The sequence below is a fragment of the Microtus oregoni genome, unplaced genomic scaffold (genome assembly GCF_018167655.1).
Source record: "Microtus oregoni isolate MIOR12 unplaced genomic scaffold, Mior012 000019F_ref0000042, whole genome shotgun sequence".
In the NCBI taxonomy this organism is placed as follows: Eukaryota; Metazoa; Chordata; class Mammalia; order Rodentia; family Cricetidae; genus Microtus; species Microtus oregoni.
This window is the reverse complement of record NW_024543078.1, coordinates 29,960,732-29,979,134: the sequence shown is the minus strand read 5'-3', so window position 1 is coordinate 29,979,134 and position 18,403 is coordinate 29,960,732. Positions and strand designations below refer to the sequence as shown.

The 18,403-nt window shown below is 36.5% G+C and overlaps 1 protein-coding gene across 1 annotated transcript in view; it reads right to left on the bottom strand.

Moving 5' to 3' along the window:
* Nucleotides 1-18,403, bottom strand: part of LOC121459548 (zona pellucida binding protein) — a 105,831-nt gene that overhangs the window by 3,524 nt on the left and 83,904 nt on the right. Inside the window, exon 7 of the mRNA XM_041669432.1 lies at nt 10,379-10,556. Coding sequence (XP_041525366.1) covers nt 10,379-10,556 — 178 coding nt within the window. The remainder of the gene's footprint in view (nt 1-10,378; nt 10,557-18,403) is intronic.

Sequence of the window (18,403 nt, the reverse complement as noted above, 5' to 3'; positions counted from 1 at the left end):
GGCTTATTTCTAATCTTCTCATTTCAAGTTCTATTTGTATCACTTGATAAATGTGTGTTTGAGGGGAAATTCTTAACTTAGCTCAATTTGTTCATCCCTCATCTGAAGACAATGTTATCACAAATACTGTCGCAGTTGTCCCTACACAACAGAGAGTAAAAAGTGCAGAAAGAAACCAAGTTCAAATATCAATGTTGACGCAAATAAGTCTCTAGCCTCCTCTTTCCTTGCTAGCAAAAGAAAAACAGACACAGTCAACCTCATAATAGTAATATGAAAATGAAAACCAAAAGTGTGATATGAAAAAGCAGGCACTCAACAAATACAAAATACAACTGCCTGTATTGACTGTATCCATTTCAAGTTGGGGAAAGTGTGTCACATGATTCCCCCAAATGCACTGAGTTGACTGAGGTCTCTGATTAACCAATTCTTCGTTTCCCTGTTACAAGCACTGGTGAATGATTGTAGATTACGTTAAAGCATGGTATTATGGGCCATCTAACTTTTCAGTACCATGATGCAGTGCTATGTGTTAGTACTTAAATCTGTCTCATACTCCACTATTTTATTTTGTGTAATTCATGTTTGAGATGTGTTTTCCAAATATACAGAAATATTTTAACTGCCTATTCAGAAAAAGCATTTGCCATACTATATTCTAGAGTTCGTCAAGTTACACCAGATGATTTATTGGTGGAATGATATTTCTAAAGTCAAAAATGTTGGTTATACAAAGTTACAACTTTTTTTCACTTAGTAATAGTAAGGATCCTTAGACACTTAAAGTATATATCAAACTTCCAATGATGAAGTACATTTCACACAAACATAAAAGAATATACCTTCTTCTCAGTTCCTCATGGAACCTTCTCAAAAACTGACCACATACTCAGTAACAAAGAAAATTTCAACAGATACAAAATTTAGAATAACCCCCTGTATCTTATCAGATCACCCTAGCTTAAAGTTAGAATTCAACAACAACACAAATTGTAGAAAGCCTACAAACACAAGGAAATTGAAAAATGCTCAACAGAACCATCACTGGGTCAAGGAAGAAATTAGACTTCTTAGAATTCAATGAAAATGAAAGCACAACTACCCAAACCTATGGGACACTATGAAAGCAGTGCTAAGAGGAATGTTCACAGCACTACAGAAAGAATGTGGAGAAATCTCACACTAGCAACTTAACAGCACAAAAAGAAGCAAACTCACCTAGGAGGAGCAGACAGAAAATAAGCAAACTGAGGGTTGAAATAAACAAAGAGAACAATACAATGAAACAACAAGATGACTGTTCTAGAAAATCAACAAGACAGACAAACCCTTATTTAAACTAACCAAAAGTCAGAGAGAATACAAATTAACACAATAAGAAATGAAAAGGGAACCTGGAAACAAGCTAGATGCTCCTCAACTGCAGAATGGATAAAGAAAATGTGGGACATTTACACTTTAGAGTACTACTCAGTGGTTAAAAAACAATAACATCTTGAATTCTGCATGCAAATGGATGGAATTAGAAAACATATTTTGAGTGAGGTAACCCAGACCCAAAAAGATGAATATGGTATGAATTCATTCATAAGTGGATACTAGCTATAAACAAAGGGCATTGAGCCTATAGTTCATGGCTGTAGAGAAGCTAAGTAATAAGGTGAACCCAAAGAAAAACATACATAGACCCACCTAGAAATTGGAAACAGACAATATTGGGAGTAGGGAGGTGAGGAGAGAAGGGAGAATGGAAAGAGAAGAGGAGGGAAGAAGGAAAAAAGGAGGGGAAAGGGGGAGTGTTGAGGAGAACTTGAGGGAATGGGATAGTCTAGATGGAGGAAGGACAGAGATGAGAGCAAGGAAAGAGTTATCTTGATTGAGGGAGCCATGATAGGGTAACAGAAAGCAGGCTCTAGAGAAATTCCCAGAAATCCAGAAGGATGATCCTGCCTAAGACCCTAAGCAATAGAGGAGAGGGGGCCTGATCTTGACTTGCCCTGTAATCAGACTGATGATTATCTTAAATAACACCATAGAACCTTCAACTAGCAACTGATGGAAACAGAGGCAGATACCCGCATTGGAGCACTGGACTGAGCTCCCAAAGTCCAGTTGAAGAGTGTAAGAAATGAGAATATGAGCAAAGAAGTCAAGACCATGATGGGTTCACCCACTGAAACAGTTTACCTGAGCTAATAGGCTCACCAACTCCAGCCCAACTAGAAAGAAACAAGCATAGGACCAAACTAGTCCCTCTGAATGTGGCTGACAGTTGTATGGCTGGGGCAGACTGAGGGGCCACTGGCAGTGGCACCAGGATTTATCCCTATTGCATGTACTGGCTTTTTGAGAACCTATTCTCTTTGGATATATTCCTTGCTCAGCCTAGATATAGTAGGGAGGGCCTTGAACCTTCTACAGTGCAATGTGCCTTACCCTCTCTAAGGATTAGATGGGGGTGGGGTGGGGGGTATGTGGAAGGAATGGGAAGAGAGGAAGGAGTAGGAATTTGGATTGGTATTTTTTTAAATCTAATATATTTTTTCAAAAATTAAAAAAAAAAAGAAAAGACAGAAATAATAGCAGACACTGAGGAAATTCAGAGAATCATTAGGTCATACTTCAAAAACCTGTACTCCTTAAAATTGGAAAATATAAAATAAATGGACAAGTTTCTGGATAGCACCACATACCAAATCAAGACAAGATAAACAATTTAAATAGACCTATAGCCCCCAAGGAAATAGAAGCAGTCATCAAAAGTCTCCCAATCCCCCCCCCCCAAAATCCCAAGGCCAGATGGCTTCAATGCAGAATTCTACCAAAATTTCAAAGAAGAGTTAATACCAATAATCTTCAAGTTGTTACACACAATAGAAACAGAAGGAAACACTGCCAAACCCTTTTTATGAGATTGCAGTTACCCTAATACTCAATCCACACAAAGACACTACTAAGAAAGAAAATTACAGACCAATCTTACTCATGAACATTGATGCAAAAATACTCAATAAAATACTGGCAAACTGAATATAAGAACACATCAAAATAATCATCTGCTATGATTAAATAGGCTTCATCCCAGAGATGCAGGGATGGTTCAACGTACAAAATTCTGACGATGTAATCCACCATATAAATAAACTGCAAGAACAAATCACATATTCATCTCATTAGATACTGAAAAATCCTTTGACAAAATACAACACCCTTCATGATAAAGGCCTTAGAGAGAGTATGGATAAAAGGAACATACCTAAACATAATAAAGGCAATATACAGCAAGCCAACATCAAACTAAATGAAGAGAAACTCAAATACAAGACAAGGCAGTCCACTATCTCCATATCTATTCAATATAGTATGAAGTTCTAGCTAGAGCAATAAGACAACAAAAGAAGGTCAAGGGTATACAAATTAGAAAAAGTCAAAATTTCACTGTGTCTTATATCTTTAAGAAGGACTCTAAGGGCAAGCACCATGGCTCAGTAATTGGATGACTTCTGACAGCCCAGAACCCTGCTATCCACCTGCAATCAGCTGTTTTCAGATACACCCGCTCCACCCTGTGCTCCCAATCCTCTAGTTTCATGCCTGGACTCTAGACTTTCTCCACCAGGCCTGGCTCCTTCCCACCTCCACTGACAACTCCTGGAGCCCTCCCTCTAGGAGATCTCCGGCCATGACACTCCCTCCCACCGATGCCACCTGGAACTAGAGGACACACCTCCCCAAAAGCAGGGACTCCAGGACATCCTGGACATGGACAGTCACATCTTCATTCATTCCCACCAGGGGGGATGCCCTCATTTCCCAGATGCAGCTGGCCAATCACATCTCTTATGGCCTAAGACATCCCCATGCTGGGTCTCTGAGGGACAGTTACCACCCCTGCTACCTCTTGCAATAATTCATCCTGAACCTCATCCCATGGACACAGTCCCTGGCCCTAAGAGCCACCTTTTGGATCTCTCAAGTGGTAGTTTCAATGTAACTGGCCCCCATAACCTCACAGGGAGCATCACTATTAAGAGATGTAGCCTTATTGAAGTAGATGTGGTCTTTCTGGAGGAGGTGTGCCACTCTGGGGGCGGGTTTCGAGGTCTTCTATGTTCAACCTCCTTTTGCCTGCAAGTTAAGATGTAACTCCTCTACTCTCACCTTCTTCTCAAGCAGCATGTCTGCCTACATGCCACCGCTTCTCACCATGATGATAATGGACCTCTGAAACTGTAAGCCACCCAGTTAAATGTTTTCCTTTAGAAGAGTTGCCATGGTCATGGTATCTCCTCACAGCATAGACACCCTCACTAAGACGCTAATGAATCACCTGGGTCCCATGCCTTCTCATGGCCCTGGGAATCTCCCTCCCTATAGATACCAGTGGTAACCCCCTCCCTCTACTCAAACCCACCCTACAGTCCCCAGTTCAGCCATGTGGTGGTCTTCCAGACCCATTTCCTCAGGAAATTGCCAGTTTTTATCTCCCTCCTACATCCTCTCAGTATCTTCATTCCTTGGACCAATCAGAATTGCTATAGCTCAATGGGGCTAAAGTACTATCCCCTCTTATCATCTACATCCCCGTCTCCTTTTTCACAGGAGATTTTTCTTCATTTTTGGTTAAAATGTTGGTCCTAATTGTTTTACACATGTATCAAGAAAATAAAAGTATACTTCTTGCTAGAAACAAAAACAAGCTAAAAAAAAAATGTATGGCAACCAAATTAGCTCTACAAAAAAAACTTTGGAAGGAATCTTTAGACTGATGCTAAGTATAGTCAAAGAACTATACAAAGAAAGCAAATGAAGCTATAATTACAGAAAAACAAGATTAAGAATATAAATAGGCAACAACAACAAAATGACTACACTACCTTTCAATGATAACTAAGTATCATTGGCCCCAACTCACCATTCAAAAGACAAAAGTTAGGTAACTGATTAAGAAACAAAATCCATCTGTCTGTTTTCTACAAGCAATTCATCCCACCTTCAAAGATAGGAGCCACGTTAAAAGAATGGGAAAAAGTATGCAACGAAAATGAGTTCAGAAAGCAAGCAGGTATCCCATTCCTAATACCAGACAAAATTGATTTCTAACTAAAATAAATACTAAGAGATACAGAAGGACACTGTAAGAGCCAAAGTTACATTTTAAGTTTTAATTACTATACCTTGGAGATCTATGAAAAAAAAATGCCTCCTGTCCATCTGCAAGCCTCTTGTCAAGGACAGGCAGTTCCTGAAATGTTGTAGGTTATTGTTTATGAGAGAACAAGTCATATGTTTTCATTCTCCTAATCAGGTTTGTTTGATTCAGCTGTACCAGATATGCTTAACCACATGAGGGCGGTAGGTATGTAGGCAGGAAGTATGTGAGCATACAGCTTTGCCCCTGATTGAACCTGATGGGAAATGCAATGAATTATGGGTTTTCCTTCTTAAGCCCCTGCCATACTTGATTCTGGGTCATTTCCTGGGAACCTGAATATGAACCTAGCCAGAGTCCATCCACCTGGCCAGTATTTAATTAAAGTTTGCTTCAAATTTGGCTTTAAACTGTGTTAGTGGTCTTATTCTTGATTGGCAGGATTAACAACACTTCCTTCTAATCAATGGGATAATTAGCCCAGAGGACATCACAATCCTAAACATATACGCACCGAACATTGGGCTTCTCAGCTTCAAAAAATGCATACTACTGGACTTAAAAACACAGATTAATCCTAACTCAATGATAGTGGGTAATTTTCAATACCTCACTTTTCCCAGCAAACATTATCTGGACAAAAAACAAACAGAGAAACATCAGAATTAAATGACATCAAATGGACCAAAAGATATCTATAGTATATTCCACCCTAACATCAATGAATATGCATTTTACCTGGCAGCCCATGGGAGCTTCTCTAAAATATATATACTGGACACAAAACAAATCTACACAAATTTGAATAATTGAAATAAATCATGTATTTTGTCTGACTACAAGGCAATAAAACTTATAATTAACAGTAAATGCATCTCTAGTAAAAATACAAATCCACAACGATTAAACAACACATTAATGAATAATGAATGGGACAAAGAGGAAATCAGTGAAGAAAAAAGAAATTATTAGAACTAAATGTAAATGAAAATAAAACATAAAAGAACCACCAGGACACATTTAAAAAAAAGAATTAGGGAAATTTATCTCTAAGCATCCATAGCACAAAACTAGGAGGAGCATAAATAAAGGCCTTTATGATGCAACTCAGAAATTTATAAAAACAAGAACAAATCAAGCAAAAATTCATTAGAAGGTAAGATATAATAAAAATCAAATCAAAAATTACAAAATTAATATATAAACAAGTACAAGGCATCAAGTACGAGGGAAAATAAACAAGTTCAACAGATTATTTCCCTAACTAACCAAAGGAAAGAGAGAATTCAAATTAATAGAGTGAGAGATAAAAAGGAAACATTATAACTGACATTAAAAAATCCAAAATATTTTGAGGAAATACCTTAAAACCCTATCTATAAGCTATTAAAATGGACCTTATAAAATAAATGGACAGGCTTTTAAATTCATTCAAACCACCAAATATGAGAGAAGATTAACAATCTAAACAAATAAGATGATCTAAATAGTAATAAAAGCTTTCTCATGAAAATAGGCCAAGGCCCAGATGGATATACATCAGCATTCAACCAAATTTTCAAAGAAGATCAACAACCAATACTTTTTAAATTACTCAAAAAAATGAGAGCAGAAGGCGCTCCCCCAAATTCATCCATGAAACTAATATAACTCTTATAGGAAAAGCAAACTAACAAACACAAAATTAGTACAACATCTCTGGATTAACATAGATTCAAAGTCCTCAATAAAAATACTTGCAAGCCAAATAAGGAACATATTTGAAAAAGATTATACACCCTGATCAAGTCGGCTGAGATGCAGGAAAAGTTCTACATAGCTATAATAAAAAGAAAAAATTGGCATAATTCAAATGCAAAAACAAAACAGAACAAAAAGACATTTATATCAGTGGAAGAAAACAAAAAACCCAAATATAGGTTCATGTGGTTACAATCATCTGATATTTGACACAACTACATTCTGGAAAAAAGACCTACCTCTTCTTCAGCAAATGGTGCTGAGAAAACTGGATGTCGACATGTAGAAGAACTAAATTAGATCCATAGCTATCACTTTGCACAAAACATAAACTACAAATGAACAAAGACTTTAGTATAAAACTTGAAATGAAGAAGCAAGGAAACAAGCAGCATCTTATAAGACACTGCAGTAGAAAAGTACTTTCACAAAAGGACCCTATTTTCCCAAGAATGAAGGCTGACAGATGGGGCTTCATAAACATAAACACAAACATAAACATAAAGCTAAAACACTGTGCATAACAAAAAGTCAGATGAGTGGAGAAGAAGCCCCCAGAGTGAGAATCTTTTCCAGCTATACATCTGACAGACGATGGAAGCTCAGAACACACACACACACACACACACACACACACACACACACACACGACGAGAAAACAAGCATTCTAACAATTGAAAAGTGGATTACTATGCTGAGCAGTGGTGGCGCATACCTGTGATCCCAGCACTTGTGGGGCAGAGGCAGGTAGAGCTCTGTGAGTTTGAGACCCACCTGGTCTACAGAGATAATTCCAGGACAGCTAGGGCTATTACACAGAGAACCTCTGTCTCAAATTTTTTTTAAAAAAAGTGGACTGTATCTCCTAACAGAGAAGATTCAAAAGAAGAAATAAAAATAACTAATATCTCAAAGATGTTAGGCATCCTTAATAATTAGGGATATAAAAATAAAACAACTTTGAGAATTCAATTGCAATAGATATTCTTGGCTATCAACTTGTTTATATCTGGAAGTAACAAATACCAAAATGTCTGGGCACACCTTTGAGGGCATTTTTTTAAAATTAAATCATTTGAAGTGGGAAGACAAACATTTAATCCACATCTTTTGATGTGGAAAAATTCACCTTTAATCTGCACCACACCTTCTGATGGAAGCCTATATAAAGGACATGGAAAAAAGGAAGTGTTCACTCTTTGCCTACTTGCTCTTGATGGCAAGTCTATTCCTTCACTGGTATTAGAGTCTACTTCTTTCAGATTCTGATGTATACTGAAGAGCAAATGAGACATCCGGTCTCATGAACTGGACAATGACTGGATTCTTGGACCTTCCATTGGTAGACAGTCATTGTTGGACTATCTGGACCACAGCCAGTAAGTTATTTTGATATATCATTTGCATAAATCAATACACACACATACATATGTAGGTCTATGTGTGTTTATATGTGTGTGTGTGTGTACAATAATACACATTTTATAAGTTTCATCCCTCTAGAGAACCCCAATAAATCATCTTACCCCAGTCAGAATAGGTAAGATCAAGTAAACGACTGACAACAAATATCAATATGGATATAAGTATTGGTGGGATTGCAAACTGGTAAAGTTACTATGGAAGTAAGTGTGGAAAATTCTCAAATAGCTAAAAATAAAGCTACCATATGATTACTCCAGCATATGCCTAAAGAACACTATATCACAATTCATGGGTACCTGCTCAGTCATGTTCACTGCTGTTCTATTCACAATAGCTAGAAATGGAAACAACCTAAGTGTTCTCCAACTGAAGGATGAGGAAAGAAAATGCAGTATTACACACAATGAAATTCTACCCAGCTGTAAAGAAAAAAAATGAAATAACGAAATTTGCAGGTGAATGGATGGAACGGGAAAATATTATGCTGAATGAGGCAACCCAGACCTAGAATGACAAGCACTGCATGTGTTATCTGTGGATACCAGCTTCGAATCTTTAGATCTGAGTAAATAACCTAGAGCAACCGCAAATGACAGAAAAGTAAAGAGGGACTATGGTGGGAGGCACAAGCATTAGAGGGGGAGTAGCAGGACACAGCTGCTGTGAAGGAGAAAATGAGAAAAATGGGTCATGGAGACTAGCTTGGGGAGGAGCAGAGAGGGCACAGAGAGTGAGAGGAGAGACAAATAACACTAAGGATAGTTGATAATGCCATAAAGAATCATTTTATGTTTACTTTAAATTATATAAAGTATTAAGTTTATGTGCATATATAGAGATATATATGCTTCAGCTGAAGTTGCATTGCTTGGGGTAGCAATACTCCCCCTCAAAGCATAGCCTAACATAACCCCCAATGGCAGGCATGATAAACTTTATTTCAAATTATTGATCAGGAGAACCCGACAGATCCCCAAAATATTATAGGCTATGCCCTAGGTGTCTTCTGGAAAAAGAAGTTAGCGCACTAATACTAAAGGCACCCTTCAGACACAGGTCATGGAGGAGAACATACGGATGCCACTTTGATAAACCAGGATAGTTCCTAACTGCACTCTAAACACACACCTTCATGTCCACAGAAGGTTGCTCTCACCCCCTCTTCAAAGCAGCCTCTCTTCACAGCTGATAGATACAATTACAGAAATTGCTCATAATTACAACTGCTCATAGCACCAAACTACTAATCTTGAGGTGACCATTCCCACTTGATATATTTACAGAACAACCTCTATACTTTAGACCTAGGTGACATTATGGAAGAGGTGGCAGAAAGGCTGAAAGAGCCAGGTGGCCAGGACGTCTGTTGCAAGACAATTTCTTTTTCTTTTTTTTTTAAAATTTTAAAATTTTGCACAAATGGTGGAAGAGTAAAATAAAGGGATGGTATCTGTGGGAAGGTGTCATAAGAGGCTGCTGTTTGTTTGTTCCCGGCTGCTCAGCCCCAAAATAATCACACAGAAACCATATTATTTGCAATACTGTTTGGCCAATAGCTTAAGCATATTTCTGGCTAACTCATATCTCAAATTAACCCATCTCCATTAATCTGTGTATAACCACGAGGCTATGGCTTACCATGTAAAGTTCTAGCATCTGTCTCTGGTGGGGCTACATGGCTTCTCACTAACTCTGCCTTCCTTCTCCCAGCACTCAGTTTAGTTTTCCCTACCTAGCTTTACTCTACCCTATCACAGGCCTAAGACAGTTTCTTTATTAACCAGTTGTATTCACGGCATAGAGAAGAAAATAAAGGGGAATAAATGATATTAAAGATATATTTCAAAGAATTCTCAAAATTAGAATAAGATATATTATTTTAAAAATTAGGGCAGTTTTTTCTTGCACATATTTAGAATTCAGTTTCTTCAAACATATAATTTAAAATAAGTCAAAATCTAAGTGACAGTTTTAAAAGAAGATAAACATTCAATTAAACATAATCAAAGTAAGTGAATTTTTATCAACATAAAACCTGAAATGTAGTTTATTACATACCACAGCACTCAGGGCACTTTGGATGTTTCAGGATATTTATCCCATAACCGGGATAGCAGCGGTTAACCCACACCATTTGAAGGGTTCCTTCAATGTAGTATATTTCAGGCAGTGGCTCCATACGTTTGCCCAGGACTTCTACTTGCTGATTAAAAAATCTCTCTATGAGATTTTTAGCCTACATTTGAAATAGAATTTTAAAGATTAATTATCTGTAAGGCTAATATAAATTTAGAACAAATAATGTAGAGGAAAAAGTCTCAAATTTTTTATCTGTAGTTAAGATACATATAACACACAAAAAGGAAAGTCTACCATTCATTTTAAACAGTCAATTGTTTAAAGTTAAACACATTTATGAAATTAAATTTATTTAAAATATTTTATAAGTCACTAAGAAGTATGTATTCTATCACTGCCTTCCTTACTTTATGAAGGAAAATTAGGCTTATAAACAAGATAAAATGTGGTAAGTTCTAGCTCTTTGTTATAATTAAATTTACAAATACTAAGGACATCATTCTGACAGATATCTTGATATTGGCAATACTGGCTCTGACTTGGCTGCGAAGAGGAATAAGAGGCAGTGTTTTCCTTTATGGAGTCACACCTCTACATGAAATACAAAATAAGGTCATGAACTCAAACCCAATTTCCTCTACAACAAGAATCTGTACCTCCAGTCTAGTCAGAAGCACAGATAACTGGGCACACTGTTCTTGAACCTCAACTTGTCTGACTTCTTTGGATACTTTCATAAGTCTATTATTTCCATGAAAATTAAAGAATTATTAAACCCTTTTAAATAAGCTACACTCAACATAAATATAAATTGTGCTTTTCTATTACTCAATTACTTACATGTTTTCCCATATTAAATATTTTCCAATTTTGGTAAATTCTATCTGACAAATTTTTTACATTTATTTGGTCAAACATAATTTTCAGTTAAGGAAATACTAAAAGAATTAGTAATAGGAAGCTGGAGAGATGGCTCAGCAGTTAAGAACACTTGTCATTCTTACAGAAGGAATTGAGTTCCATTCCCAGCTCTCACATGGAGGTTCATTGTTTCCTGTAACTCCAGTTCCAGGGATCTAGTATACTCTTCCAGCCCTCAGTACATAGCACATGAAGTACACTTACATACATGCTTGGAAAATACTCATACACTTAAAACAATTATATACAATCTGATATCTAATTGCTAGCATTTAAAGGTGTTATTATTCAAAGTTTAAAGGACACAAATCACAATCATTCCGAATGTTATGCAAAAATAATTGTAAAATAAAAGCTTGTCAGAATCACAACTGATTGGTTAAAAGAAACAACACCCTTCACCATAGCTACAAATAGCATAAAATATCTCAGAGTAACTCTAGCCAAACAAGTGGAAGACTTAAATGACAAGAACTTAAATCTTTGAAGAAATAAATTGAAGAAGACACCAGAAAGTGGAAAGATCTCTCATGCTCTTGGGTAGGCAGAATTAACATAGTAAAAATGGCAATCTTATCAAAATCAATCCACAGATTCAATGCAATGGCCATCAAAATCCCAGCAAAATTCTTCACAGACCTTGAAAGAATGGTACTCAACTTCATATGGAAAAGCAAAATACCCAGGAGATAGCCAAAACAACCTTGCACAATAAAAGAACTTTTGGAGCCATCACAATCCCTGATTTCGAAATCTATTACAGAGCTACAGTACTGAAAACAGCCTGGTATTGGTATAAGAGCAGACAGGTGGACCAATGGACCCGAATTGAAGACCCGGATACTAATTCACACACCTACGAACACCTGATTTTTTGACAAAGACACAAAAAAATCAAATGAAAAAAAGCATATTTAACAAATGGTGCTGGCATAACTGGATATCAACATGTAGAAGAATGAAAATAAACCCATATCTATCACCATGCACAAAACTCAAGTCCATATGGATCAAAGACCTCAACATAAAGCCAACCACAATGAACCTCACAGAAGAGAAAGTGGGAAGTACACTTGAATGCATTGGCACAGGAGATCACGTACTAAATCTAACCCCAGTAGCACAGAGAGTGAGAGAAACAATTAATAAGTGGGACCTTCTGAAACTGAAAAACTTCTATAAAGCAAAGGACACGGTCAACAAGACAAAACGACAGCCTACAGAATAGGAAAAGATCTTCACTAACCCCACATCAGACAGAAGTCTGATCTCCAAAATATTCAAAGAACTCAAGAATTTGGTCATCAAAAGAACAAATAATCCAATAAAAAAGTGGAGTACAGACCTATACAGAGAACTCTCAACAGATGAATCTAAAATGGCTAAAAGACACTTAAGGAAATGTTCAGCATCCTTAGTCATCAGAGAAATGCAAATCAAAACAACTCTGATATTCCATCTTATACCTGTAAGAATGGCCAAGACCAAAAACAATGATGATGTGGGGTAAAGGAACACTCCTGTATTGCTGTGGGAATGCAACCTGGTACAGCCCCTTTGGATGACAATGTGGTGATTTCTCAGAAAATTGGGAAACAACCTTTCACAAGACCCTGTAATACCACTTTTGGGTATATATCCAAAAGAAACTCAGTTGTGCCACAAGGACATGTGCCCAACTATGTTCATAGCAGCATTTTTTGTCATAGCCAAAACATGGAAACAACCTAAATGCCCCTTAACCAAAGAATGGATAAGGAAAATGCAGTACATTTACACAATGCAGTACTACACAGCAGAAAAAAAAAAAAAAAACAAGTTCTTGAAATTTGTAAGCAAATGGATGGAGTTAGAAAACATTATTTTGAGTGAGTAACCCAGACGCAGAAAGACAATTATCACACGTACTCACTCACAAGTGGTTTTTAAACATAAAGCAAAGAAAACTGACCTACAAATCACAATCCCAGAGAACTTAGGCAACAATGAGAACACTAAGAGAGACATACATAGTTATAATCCACATGGGAAGTAGAAAAAGACAAGATCTCCTGAGTAAATTGGGAGCATAGGGACCTTGGGGGAGGGCTGAAGAGGAGGGAAGAGGCAGGGAGGGGAGCAGAGAAAAATGTAGAGTTCAATAAAAATCAATAAACAAAAACAAAGGCAGAAGTTCTTGCAAGTAAAGTTCTAAGGAAACACAACTGTCAATTCAAGCTATTATAATTGCAAAACTTTCTTTCCTAAGTAAAGGAAAAAGTAAAAACGTTCCATGATAAAAACAGACTGAAAGAGTATGACCATTAAACCAACTCTGCAAAAGCTATTGCAGAGGAATACTTCAAACTGACAAGAATAATAAACATACTCTAGAGACCAGAGGGAAAAACAGTGACAGGGTGGCGGAAACTTGTTTTTTTGTTTTTTGTTTTTTTCCTTTTCTCAATAAAAAAAAAAGAGAGATCTAAGGAAACAAAACAAAATTAGCAAAACTGCAAAAATAAATTCATCTCTCAATAAGAAATCTAAATTTTAAGTCTTAGTTCCCTATTAAATACTAGAGAAAATGACAGGATTCCCTTTTCCTTCTTCAAAGGAACACACCTCTCATGCTCAGGGATGGACACTAACTCAGAGAGTAAAAGGGTGAAATGGGGTATTTCTAGCAATGCAACTAAGAAACAATTAGGAAAAGTTATTCTAACAAATGACAAAAAGGACTTCTAAGACTTTTCAGAACACACAGTGAAAGTCTCTTCATACTCTAAAGGTATAATTCATCATGAAAATATGACAATTCTAAACACATACATCCCAACGAGGTACACTGAACTTCATAAAACAGACACTAATAGATATAAATCCACAGATCCATTTTAACACAGTTATACTAGGTAACTTCAATACATCATTTTCACCAACAGGCAGGTAATTCAGTCAAAAAATAGAGATACACTAGAGTTAAATAATACCACGAATCAAATGTACCAAACAGGTATGTATCTATATGAAATGTTCTAACATTGCACCCAAACACTAGAAATACACATTTTTCTTAGCAGTCCATAAACTTTTTTGAATATATTTGGAATATATTGGGCCAAAAATGACTCACAAAGAGTATAGAAAATGATATATTATATATTGCATTCTATTAAAAATATGAACATTTAAGAAAATACATAAAATATAAAAACTCATGGAATTTAAAACTGTACTATCGAATGCTGCATGGAGCACTAAACCAGATACAACAGAGCTGACACACACATGAACTCACAGAGACTGGCAGCATGAACAGGGCCTGTACAAGTCTATGCCAGATGGGGTTCTAGCACTGAGAAGGAAATAGACATGAACCCTTCCCTAATTAGAAGCTATCTCTAACTGATAGCCACTCTCCAAGAGTCTCACTGGGTACATAAACTACACTTAAGGGGCAGGCCCTATGATCAGCAAAGAGAGCCAACACAAAACAATGACATTTCTAGAGATATTTTATCTCCTAATTATTTGGGTACTTTTTATTTTTTACTTTACTTGTTGTCTGATGTGGGATGTCCTTCTATATATGTGTTGCTTTTATTGGTTGATGAATAAGGTGTTTCAACCAATGACTTAGCAAAGTAAAGTCAGGCAGAAAATCCAAACAAAGAGAGAGTAGGCAGAGTCAAAGGGACACCATGTAGCCAACAAAAGAGAAAGATGCCATAACAATACAGGCAAGCCACAGCCTCATGGTGATACACAGATTAATAAAAATCAGTTAATTTAAAATGTAAGAGCTAGCTATGAACGTGCCTGAGCCATTGACCAAATAGTGTTGCAACTAATAAAGTTTTTGTGTAATTATTCAGATCTAGGCAGCCAGGAAACAAAAGCACAGTCTCCTTTTACAAATGTCACCCAAACATTTGGCAAGAATTTCCACATAAAGCCTGAGAAAGCTTTTTTTAAAAAAAAAAAAAGAATTCTAGACAGATAAGAACAGTCAAGTACAGATTCTTGAGGGAGCATTGTCTCAGATGGACTCTGTTAGAAGCAAGCACAGGCACAGCTCTTTAAGAGAGGCTTCCTAACTTAACATTAGTGGTAAAAAAAAAAAAACAACTTGTAGCTCTTTTAAGAGGCTCTGCCACCAAACACTTAAATGGTGCTTATGAGAAGATACTGGCAGGCTTCTTGGTGGTAGCATGGACCTTGAATCTCCACAGAGTTGTGGCAATAAATATGGCTATCACCAGTACCTCTGCCATGAAGCTAAACTCACAGAAAGCTAAGAAATAGAGCAGAGCCAGTTGCTAAAGCTTCAGCTTTAATACTAGTCAAATTGCTTAGCAGACTAAAGACTCATGTGGTCAGAAAAAGACAGATACATACAGTAAAGACAGATTCAGATGGAAAAAAGAACCTCAAAATGGGTTACAGTGTGTTTAAAAACATACATAGACTTGGGAGAGGAAAGAAAAAGAGTAGAGAATGTCCTTAAAAAAAGAAATAGAGTAGTGGACATGGTGGTATATTCCCTTAATCCCACCACTTGGGAGGCAGAGGCAGGCAGATTTCTATGAGTTCAATGCCAGCCTGGTCTACAGAATGAGATCCAGGACAGCCAAAGATATGCAGAGAAGGCTTGTCTCAAAAAAAATTAAAAAATAGAAATAAATAAAAGAAATAGAGTTTTAAAAAGTCATGTAAAGATGGAACATATACAAAGAGTCTGGATTATGTATATTATTATGTTTTCTTTGAATTTTTTGACTATGAATGAGCTACCAACAAAGAGACATTTTATTGTACAAGCTGCTAAGCTAAACCAACAGATATATTTTTAAGGTATTTTGACTTGAAAATTTAAGTCTAAAAATATGCTAGTCTGGAAAAGAGGTTCTGCTTTTGTTTCCACAAAGGATAGAAAGCTGTGGGTCCGTTACTGGCTAATACAGTTTGAACACGCAAGACTTCCTGAAGCAACAATCCAGGTGATCCAACATCCACAATAGCTTCAGAACTGCTGGATGAAAAGGACCAAGCACACAGGACACTGCATGAAATACCTGATTAACAGAGCCCCCAATCAGCAGGAAATAGTCTAAAAATCTATGCATCAATTCCAAAATATTGCTTACAAATGTTTTTTTTCAATTAAAGAAAGTTGATTATAAATAGCTAATGGTCATAGTCAAGGTCTTACTAAAGAGAAAAAAATAAGATATGATATAGAAATGAATACTTTACATTGGTATGGACTTTGGTTTGTTGATACAAATTTAAGGTTAATTTTGTTTTATATATTTCTATTCTTGTTTAAAATATTTTGTTTATGTATAAACATTTTTAAATGTATTATGCAATTAAAATTATGGATTAATAGATATTCATCTATAATAGTCAAACTTTAGTCATGTTAGTTAGGGTTTCTAGATGTACAGAGATATATTTCAGGTGGATAGGTATTGTATTCTTCAAATCTTTAAAAGACCTATAGAAAATGGCATTTAAAATGCTTTAAAAACTTAGATTTTTCTCAACAAGGAGACATGTCTGCTTCTGGCAGTACCAATTACATCAGAGAGATTGCTAGGCATTGAAGAAACTCGTTAAGGTATTTGCCTTCGATGTGACAAGGCTAGTCATTTGGGCAAAAAAAAACTGCTCTTGCCTGTACTGCTTGATGGTATGCTGTATGAACTGGACATGCAGGACCCACAAAAAAAAAGTGACTGCTGAACTGTCCAAAAGATGGGATGGTCCTTCAGGGTTCCTGCTTCATAGAAGAAACTGCCAGACATTCTGCCGGACACAGAAGAAAGCAACTGACGAACTTTGCCAGTACAAGGCAGAACAGATCTTCAAATTTCCTGCTTCACTGAACAGTCTGCCAAATATTAGGGGCCTATATGTATGACAAAACATTACAGGAGAATGGTGGGTGTTGACTGTCCAGGTAGCAAGATATCGCTGTCATTTCTAGAACTTTGGAAGTTGCTTACAACACACTTTCTATTTATTTAGGTAATATTATATCCTTCTGGGATCTTTGATGGAGTTGAAGACTAGATAGTTATAATTATAGTTTTTCTCAGTTACAATAAAAGATAAATTATATAAAAGTTTAGACTCACAAAGACAGGATAAATCATAGAATATTTTCCTTAATTTGCCAAATGCAAATGGAATAAATATTGTAACTCTAACCAAACAAGTGGAAGACCTGTATGATAAGAACTTTAAATCTTTGAAGAAGACACCAGAAAATGGAAAGCTTTCCCATGCTCTTGAGTAGGTAGAATTAACATAGTAAAAATGGCAATCTTACCAAAAGCAATCTACAGATTCAATTCAATGCCCATCAAAATGCCAGCAAAAATTTTCACAGACCTTGAAGGAACAATACTCAGCTTCATATGGAAAAGCAAAAATACTTCCCAAAAAACAGGATAGCCAAAACAAGACTGTACAATGAAGGAAATTCTGGAGGCATCACAATCCCTGACTTCAAATTCTACTACAGAGCTACATTACTGAAAACAGCCTGGTACTGGAGGACCAATGAAATCGAGACCAAGATATCAATCCACACAGCTATGAACACCTGATTTTTAACAACGAAGCAAAAAATATCAGATGGGAAAAAGAAAGCATATTCAACAAATGATGCTGGCATAACTGTATATCAACATGTAGAAGAATGAAAATACATCCATATCTATCACCATATATAAAACTCAAATCCAAATGGATCAAAGACCTCAACATAAAGCCAACCGCACAGAACCTCACAAACAAAAAAGTGGGACGTACACTTGAATACACTGGCATAGGAGATCACTTCCTAAATATAACCCCAGTAGCACAGACACTGAAATTAATAAATGGGACCTCCAGAAATTGAAAAACTTCTGTAAAGCAAAGGGCATAGTAAACAAGACAAAACAGAAGCCTACAAAATGGGAAAAGATCCTCACTAATCCCACATCTGACAGAGGGCGGCTGTCCAAAATATACAAAGAACTCAAGAAATTAGTCCTCAAAAGAACAAATAATTTAATTAAAAAATGGTGTATAGACCTAAACAGAGGG